This window comes from Leptonychotes weddellii, unplaced genomic scaffold (genome assembly GCF_054177405.1).
Source record: "Leptonychotes weddellii isolate Sample4059 unplaced genomic scaffold, ASM5417740v2 HiC_scaffold_6521, whole genome shotgun sequence".
In the NCBI taxonomy this organism is placed as follows: domain Eukaryota; kingdom Metazoa; phylum Chordata; class Mammalia; order Carnivora; family Phocidae; genus Leptonychotes; species Leptonychotes weddellii.
The window spans coordinates 848-10,123 of record NW_028034209.1 but is presented as its reverse complement, the minus strand read 5'-3'; the positions used below and the strand labels follow the sequence as shown (position 1 = coordinate 10,123).

The 9,276-nt window shown below is 47.1% G+C and overlaps 1 protein-coding gene across 1 annotated transcript; it reads left to right on the top strand.

Annotated features, from left to right (window-relative positions):
* The first annotated feature begins 5,692 nt into the window (after window positions 1–5,692).
* SMAGP (small cell adhesion glycoprotein) lies at window positions 5,693–8,426 on the top strand. Its single transcript, XM_081811256.1, has 3 exons — window positions 5,693–5,777; window positions 6,854–6,988; window positions 7,689–8,426. The coding sequence occupies exons 1-3, from the start codon at window positions 5,693–5,695 to the stop codon at window positions 7,865–7,867; spliced, it is 399 nt and encodes a 132-aa protein (XP_081667382.1). The 3' UTR covers window positions 7,868–8,426.
* The last annotated feature ends 850 nt before the right edge of the window (window positions 8,427–9,276 follow it).

Sequence of the window (9,276 nt, the reverse complement as noted above, 5' to 3'; positions counted from 1 at the left end):
CTGCCAAGCCATAGCATCTCCATTCTTTCTTTGTCAGTAGTTGAACAAGACCCAGGAATCTCAAATTCTCGTCTTGTTCAGTTTGGCCCATTTCTCCAGTCGTTTGAAATCTCTCTGTTTGTCAACTTATTAGCTGCCCCTCTTGTTTGGAGACGTGCACAAATTTGCCACACCTCTCCCGGGCCTGCAGGAGTCTGCGTTTACCCAAAGGGCACGAAGCACTTCCACACTCAGCTTATGCAGAAGGCACAGGTGGACCACCAAAACAAAGATCTTGCAAAGAATTTAATATGCAATGTATTAGAAAAGTCAAGCAAAAAAGCCAGAGTTATTACCATCAGGGAAAAATGATACTGAACTTTCTTATGCCTGTCTTGCAATGTAGTATTTTTATTTTGAATTACAGGAAGACCTTAAATTTGGTCCTGGCATGGTTTGACATAACAGTATCAATTCAAAAAGAACTAAGGTCAAATCCCAGTGGAAGAACTTGTGGTTAGACTTGGACCACTTCATTCCTTGATGGTCAATTTCTACTCCACTTAGTCCTGATAGCCAGTCTGTATTACTCCGCAGGATATTATAAACAGTCTTTTAAAAAGTATTTATTTATTTATTGTGGAGAGAGAGAGAAAGTGAGCACAAGCAGGGGGAGCAGCAGAGGGAGAGGGAGAGAAGCAGACTCCCTGCTGAGCAGGGAGCCCGATGCGGGGCTCGATCCCAGGACCCTGAGATCATGACCTGAGGTGAAACCAAGAGTCAGACACTTAACTGACTGAGCCACCCAGGCGCCCCTATTATAAACAGCCTTATCCGTGTCCTGTGATAAGACACTATTTACTCCTACAGCACCTTCAGCTCTCCCATCCTCACTCTCAATAGATGACCTTGCATTCTGTTTTCTTGAGCAAATTAACGTCCTTAGAAACAACTGCCCAAGACCCCCACCGCCCGCATCTCGCCGCCACCTGCCTCTGTGCCCACGTGCATGTCAGTAGCACGCACTCTATGCTCTGTCTGCAGCCGGCCCCTCTTTCCGGGCACTGGACCCCATCCCTCCAAGGACGCGGTTGCAGCCACTGACCTCCCTCATGCATCCCCAGCAGTTCCCTCTCTTCCGAGTTACGCCTATCCTTCCTATCCGTACATAAACATGCTGTCGTTTCTCCCATCCTTGAAAAAACTTGAACTCCCTTCCTCCTCCAACTGCAGCCCCATTTCTCTGCTCACATTTACAGAAAAAAGAGTTTATCTATATTCTGCTTCCAGTTCTTCCTCTTCCTCTTTTTTTTTTCTTGAATCCAGTGTCAACCAGCCTTACACACAGCACGTCACCAGAGCTTCTGTTGTCTGGGTCATTCATGAGCCCTGCATAGCGAAACCCAGTAGTCCTTGTACTTGATCTCTTTGGCTGCAACTTCTCAGTCTCTTTTGTTCTTTCCTTTCTGGGCTCAGCCCTTGGGCCTCTTTATCGGTACTTATTCCCTTGGTGAGCTCACCCATTCTCGGGGGCTGAAGTATGCTGACTTTTTAAATCTCCAGTCCAGACCTCTTCCCAAAATTCCAGTCTTAACAGCTGCCCTTGGGTATCTAATAAGCAGTCATGTCCAAAATTGAACTCTGATCTTCCCTTCCAAATCTGTTCCTCCCGCAGACTTTCCAGCTCGGGTGACACCATGCCTTCCTTCCCTCCAGTCACTCAAGCCCAAAACCTTGGTGTCATCCTTGACTCCACCCCATACCCTGTCAGTCTTGGTGTCGAATGTATCCAGAATCCTACCACTGTTTCACTGGGCTACACTGGGCTTCCTCACAACATGGTGGGCTCAGTATTTCAAAAGCATGGTCTTTGGAATTTCAGGCCCTACCTGAGACCCCCTGAATCATTTTAACAAGATCCCTAGGAGATTCCTATGCACAACAGAGGTTGAGAAGCACTGCTTTATCCAGTCTCTGCCCCAAAACCTCTATGAGGTTCTCATTTCAGTCACGGAAAAAGCCAAAGCCCTTCCATGGCCTGCAGCACCCATAGTATACAGCCCCCTTGATTTCATCTCCTCTTGCTTCTCCCTTGCTCTGTTCAGTGACCTCTGTGCTGTGCCTCAAGCGTGCCAAGCATGCAACAGCCCCAGTGCTTTTCTTTTTTTTTTTTTTAAGATTCTATTTATTTATTTGACAGAGAGAGACACAGCAAGAGAGGAAACACAAGCAGGGGGAGTGGGAGAGGGAGAAGCAGGCTTCCCGCGGAGCGGGGAGCCCGATGCGGGGCTCAATCCCGGGACCCCAGGATCATGACCTGAGCCGAAGGCAGACGCTTAACAACTGAGCCACCCAGGTGCCCCTAAAATAAAAATATTTTCAGGATAAGACAAAAACAAAAGCCATAAGGGTCATCTTTTTTTTTTTAAAATAGCTCTTTTTTTTTTTTTTAAAGATTTTTATTTATTTATTTGACAGAGAGAGACACAGCAAGAGAGGAAACACAAGCAGGGGGAGTGGGAGAGGGAGAAGCAGGCTTCCCGTGGAGCGGGGAGCCCGATGCGGGGCTCAATCCCAGGACGCTGGGATCATGACCTGAGCCGAAGGCAGGTGTTTAACTGACTGAGCCACCCAGGTGCCCACCCTGCTCTTTTTTTCTACATAGTACTAATCAGTATCTAATACAGTGTATCTTTTTCTTACTTTATTTATTGTCCATTTTACCTTCTCAGAATGTAAACTGTATGAAGAAAATTTTTTTTAATTACAGTAAAATTATACATAACATAAAATTTACAATATTTAAGTATACCATTAAGTATATTCATACCCAGACTGAACTCTGTACCCATTAAACAACAACTCCCATCCCAGGGCCTCTGGCTGGCTCATTCGGTAAAGCATGCAGCTCTTGATCTCCAGGTTTTAAGTTCAAGCCCCACATTGGGTAGAGAGATTACTTAAGAATAAAATCTTAGGGGCGCCTGTGTGGCTCAGTTGGTTAAGCAACTGCCTTCGGCTCAGGTCATGATCCTGGAGTCCCAGGATCGAGTCCCGCATCGGGCTCCCTGCTTGGCGGGGAGTCTGCTTCTCCCTCTGGCCCTCCCCCCTCTCATGCTCTCTCTATCTCATTCTCTCTCAAATAAATAAATAAAATCTTTAAAAAAAAAATAAAAAAAATAATAATAAAATCTTAAAAAAAAAAAAAATAGTAACAGCTACCCCATCCCCTCTCTCCCCAGTTCCTGACAACCACTATCCTACTTCCTGTCCCTGTGAATCTGGCTATTCTAGGTACTTCATATAAGTGGCATCCATTTTGTAGCGTGTATCAGAACTTCCTTTGTTACATTAAAAACAAAGGAAATTCTGACACATGCTACAAAATGGATGAGCTTTTGTTCCTGAGATGTATGCTTCCTCCTTTTTAGAAGTAGATTCCAGAGAGCCTTTGTTTCCAACAGAGACCATTTTCATCAGAAGCAAAAATCTGATGTAGGGTCCGCCTTCTTCATTACTCCGTTGTCTTCATGTAGAGGTAAATTTCTTTGTACCTCCTTCATTTGTACTTAACTGCTTCACCAGATGGCTTCCAACCAATAACTGCATCCAAGGAAGGCACTTCTATTGAAGTGTATGTTTCTTTTTTTAATCCTTTTTTTTTTTTTTACTATTTTATTTATTTATTTGAGAGAGAGAGATAGCGAGAGAGAACATGAGCGGGAGCGGGGGTGGAGGCAGGGGTGGGGGCAGAGAGGGAGAAGCAGGCTCCCAGCCGAGCAGGGAGCCCCACGCAGGACTCGATCCCAGGACTCTGGGATCATGACCTGAGCCGAAGGCAGACGCTTAGCCCACTGAGCCACCCAGGCACCCCGAACTGTATGTTCCTGCAGGTCTTTCTACATTGCCAAAGTGTGCTCTTCAGTTGTAGCGAGCTTGCCTCTGAGCACCTCAAGCGTTAAAGTGAAGGAGGTTGCCTGTGAGGCAACATGGCTTCCCCGTTACACAGACGTCGCTCCCCGCTCACCGGTTGCCCCTGAGCCCGTCCGCATTAAGGACGCACTCTTTGTGGCACAACAGCGTGTAGTTGGTTGTGGTCGGCTGGTGTTTCTCCCGCCTTTACCCCTATTTCTTAAATCCTCGAGCTTTCTGGAAAGCTTGTTTTGCTGCCCCGTGGTAATCTTTCATGATCTCTCCCTCTTGTTCCCTCTTGGAAAAAAAGAAAAGGACGTAGTAGGAAGGATTTGTATAAATACCTTGCTTGGGCTTTGGAGCGTGTAGTCCTGGATTCAGATCTTGGCTCCATGCACTGTTGCATCATGTGTGACATGAGCCATGCCATTTAACTCTCCCAGGGCCTCGGGGTCCACATTAGCAAATAAAAACACCTACTTTGAAGTGATTGATGTAAGGATTAAGGAGTATGTCTATAAAGCACCCAGCACGAAGCAGGGACTTAATAAATGGCAGCTGCTATAATTGGGATCATTTGCAGAATTTCCCAACTACCAATCATCTTCCGTCCTCTGGGAGTCATATGTGTCTGCCCTCTGAACCCTCATTGAGATTGAGCTCCATGGTCCGGTCCCTGGTAGGGGCAAAGTAAATTGCTGTTGATTGATTGAAGTGAATCTTCTTAATCTTTATACTTAAGCTCCCGTACATAAACTCTTTTTCTCAGTGCTTTGTATATCTCACATTTTCTAATGTTTAAGAAAGGCAAGACTAAGAGCATCTGTACAGCATTCTAGATCAGTGGTGGGAAGATGAAGTGCAGCCCTGGGAGATTTGGGGGAGGAAAGTGTGCGTGGTGGCGTGGTGAGGGGCAGCAGACTGAGGCAGGGATCAGGAGGGTAAAGTTCAAGGCTTCTCTTTGATGGAAGTCACAACGTAATCTCAGAAGTGACAGCCCATCACTTTTGCTGTACTCTCTTTGTGAGAAGCAAGTCCCTAGGTCCAGCCCGCACACAGGGAGAGGGGCTTACACAGGGTGTAAATAAACACCAGGCAGCGGGTACCATCCCGAGCCACCTCACCAGCTGCCCACCACACCTCTGTTTTGCAGTTCAAAAAACTAAAGCTCCAAGAGGTTTAGTAACTTCCTTAGGGTCACCTAGCGGTATGTTGGGGCAAGGTTCAAACCGAGACTAGCTTTCCCTTTTAAGCACTAAGCACAGAAAGAGCGTCACTACGTGATTGCTTCCTGCGCTCTCATTCAGGCCTCACCGTTGCCCTGCAGGGTTGGTTAGTGTCGCCCCCAGCGGCAGCAGGAGACGTAACCATGTGGCCTGGCCTTGGGAGGGGGGGTGCTCTAGGCAGCCCACCCCTGCTTTCTCTGTTGCAGGACCAGGTTCATCAGGCTCCTTGGCCTGTGTGAAAAGACCCCTCAACACCATTGACCCCTTTCAGCACTGCTCCCAGGCTCCCAGTCCCCCCGCTGGTGACTACGTATCCCTTGGCCTGGATGGAAACCTGAAGGTGGCAGGCATCGGAGGGGAGTCACACTCCTGCACTGTGCTCAGGCTGCGTGGGCCCTTGTCCCTTTTACCCTGTAAACTCCTACCCCCTGCTTCAGCGACCAGCTCACATCTCACTTTCTGGGGAGGCTGTGCCCTGCTGGAAGACTAGATCAAGGCCCTCTGTCCCGGGCTCTCCTGCATGCCTGAGATCTCCTTTGTCTCGTATATTGCGCTCATTAACTGTGAACCGGGGCATGGTGGAGGGTCAGCTCCATGAAGGCCGGCTGTTTGCTTACCATTATATCCACAGTGTGCCTGGCCCCCAGTACCTGGCGAAGGGTAGGCGGTTGATGAGTGCTGTTATTATTTATTGAATGAATATTGAATAATGCCTCCTGTGGGCGATGTCAGGGTCAGGAGGCCCCTTTTCCCCAGGATACCTCTGTCCTGCAGTAACCTTAACTCGGTGCCTTCTCAAATCCCTACACTAAAATGCTAACTAGGGACAGAAGTAAAGGGCTCCCTAACTGCCCATGTAAATATTTTTAAAAGGGACTCCTGGAGACCAGGAGTTTTGAGTGTCCCGACCCTGAGTAGTGACTTCAGGGGTGGGACTTCCAGGCTGTAAAGGATGGATAGACCAATAGCAGGAGGAGGTATGAGATATATTTTAGGGTAGGAGAGGCCTTGTTTCAGAACCTTTCAATTACATGGCCTACTCTGGTGGTGTAGGAAAGGGTTTTAATAAGGGAAGAGCATTATTTAGTTATTTAAAAATAATGTTGGAGCATCTGGCTGGCTCAGTCAGCAGAACGTGTGACTCTCGATCTCGAGGTCGTGAGTTCGAGCCCCGTGTTGGGCATGGAGCCTACTTAAAAAATTACAATTAAAAAAACTAAATAAAATGATGTTTACAAAGAGTTTGTAAGAACATTAAAGAAATGCCCCTGCCAATATAATGTAAATATATATACATGTATATACACTCATCATTTGATCTCATCTGTGTAAAAGTATGCATTCCTAATAATAGCTTATCCTTACTGAGTTACCTACTACCTGTCACAACAACCCTATAAAGCAGATGAAGACGCTAATGCACAGAGGGGTTAGGTAATTTTCTGAAGGTAACACAGCCAGTAAAGGACAGAGCTCAGAACCTCATCAGTTAGACTCCAAAGCCCATACTCTTTTTTTTTTTTTTTAAATATTTTATTTATTTATTTGACAGAGAGAGTGAAAGAGCACAAGCAGGGGGAACGGTTGAGGGAGAGGGAGAAGCAGGTTCCCCGCCCAGCAGGGAGCCCGATGCGGGGCTCGATCCCAGGACCCTGGGATCATGACCTGAGCCGAAGGCAGACGCTTAACCATCTGAGCCACCCAGGCGCCCCTCCAAAGCCCATACTCTTAACCACTATATGACAAAAGAATTCACCCCATTTCCTTTTTCACTTTTCTAAATTTTCCAGAAGAACTGGTGACCACCCCAATTCTTCAGGCCACTGAAGCCCTGTCCCCAGAAGCCGAGGCCAGCACAGCACTCATTGCAGGTAACAAAGGCCCTGAGCCAAATCCATTTTGAATTCAAGGGCTCTCTCGCTCCATAGATTGGCAGCCCAGTGTAGTGATCAAGGATTTTCCCGATGCAGGAAAGCACCACAAATTGGAGACCAAATCCATTAATGGGCTCGTTTTGGCACGTAGGTTATCTTCTATGCACACACACAAGGCTATAAAAGACTTAGAGGCTTCACGCCCGAGACACTGCCAGTAAATGTGGGAAGTGGCCACAAATAGATATAAGTGTGTACGGGCAGTACACTCCAGTGTGCGGGTAGGGATGGGAACATGTGCGGTTGGTCAGATGGGGGAGGACGAGGATGGGAGGGATCAGAGAAGTCCCTGCAGGAGGCTGTGGATTTAAAAATGCCTTCCTGTTGGGATAAGCTGTTTCCTGTTTCCCTCCTTCCTGTTTCTATCAGAATCATCAGGAACTGGTTGAGAGGGGGTAGTTTTGTTAGAAATCAAAAGCCATGTCTGCTTAGCTTAAGCCCCAGGATACTTCAGATTATCATGCACCGTGGAAGTGGGACTTGTGGGGGAATGTAGATTTTGGAAGTGGACGCTGGTTAACTAGAACAGAAGGATCTTTATAAAAAGTGAGGGAATTGTTGAATTCAGGAGACCCCATGAATTACTGAGACATCCTCAATCCTGAAACATCTCTGCATTTTCCCTCTCCTTTCCAAGTTGTTATCACCGTGGTCTTCCTCACCCTGCTCTCAGTCGTGGTCTTGATCTTCTTTTACCTGTACAAGAACAAAGGCAGCTACATCACCTACGAACCTGCAGAAGGCGAGCCCAGCGCCATCCTCCAAATGGAAAGTGACTCAGCCAAGGGCAGGGACAAGGAGGAATATTTCATCTAATGATTCCTGGGCCCCAAGGAGCTTCTCCAGGCTCCAGTGCTAACACACTATTAGGTGAAAGTTTTATCTGAAACCGGTGAGAAGCATTGATTGATATGGGCAAACCCGAGCTCCTTCTAGGACACAGGCCCAAATGCCAACATCACTGATGCCAGGGACACAGAGAAAGCTGTTGATGATGTCTTTAGCGAGGCCTTTGTAGTCTAGCTGGTTTCGGTGGCTGCCCAACAAGGTGGAGCAACACCAGGCCACATGAGCCCGGTCATCTTCACTTTTTTCAAGGTCGAAGGGAAGGAGAGTTAGGGTCGCTGGCTGCTCCTCTGTCCCCTACCTGGTCTGCTAGTGACAGCTGGAACAGAGATAGTGTCTGTAGAAGTTCTTCCCAGGTGCTGGAAAGCATGGTAAAAGGCCAAGCGGGGAGGGGCAGGAGACTATGGAGACCCCACCCCCTGATGAATGTGCTATATCTCCTAATCTGAGCCCTTCCTTTCCATATTCCCCAACAACCTTATACTGATGCTATTTTTATCACAATTAAAAATGTTCATTGATACAGAAATCTGATTCTTGTGTGCAAGAAATAACCACCTTTATATTTTGACTTATCCATACTTAAACTTTTTTGACATTTTCTTTTGCTTATTTAACTCGTTTGCATATGTTCTCTCCCAAACATAAAGAACCCTAGGGAAGTTTCAGAAGTTCCCACAACAATCTCAGGAGTTTGAAACAAAGATGGTCGTGGGAAGCTTGTCCCAGGGGTGTCATTAGAAACATACCCTGGGAGATGAAATGGTTTTACCTTCCATCCTGGCAAGGGCCAGAATTTCCCAGACCCATTCTTTTTTTTTTAAGATTTTATTTATTTGCAAGAGAGAGAATGAGAGACAGAGAGCATGAGAGGGAGGAGGGTCAGACGGAGAAGCAGACTCCCTGCTAAGCAGGGAGCCCGATGTGGGACTTGATCCCGGGACTCCAGGATCATGACCTGAGCCGAAGGCAGTCGTTTAACCAACTGAGCCACCCAGGCGCCCTTTTTTTTTTTTTTTTTTTTTTAAGGTTTATTTATTTGAGAGAGAGCACGCTCGAGAGAAAGCATGAGTGAGAGGGGGTAGGGGCAGAGGGAGAGAGAAGCAAGTTCCCCACTGAGCAGGGAACCCAACTTGGGACTCCATCCCAGGACCCTGGGATCATGACCTGAGCTGAAGGCAGATGCTCAACCAACTGAGCCACCCAGATGCCCTTCCCAGACCCATTCTGTGTATACACAGAGGGAACCAGAAACAATCTCCCCACCACTCTTCCCACCAGTGTCCTTTGAATCCCAAGCCCAGAGAAGCTTCTTGGATCTTAGTCCCCAAATGATAGGTGTTTAAAAGATAGAAACCATAGCTCCCCAAATACTGTTT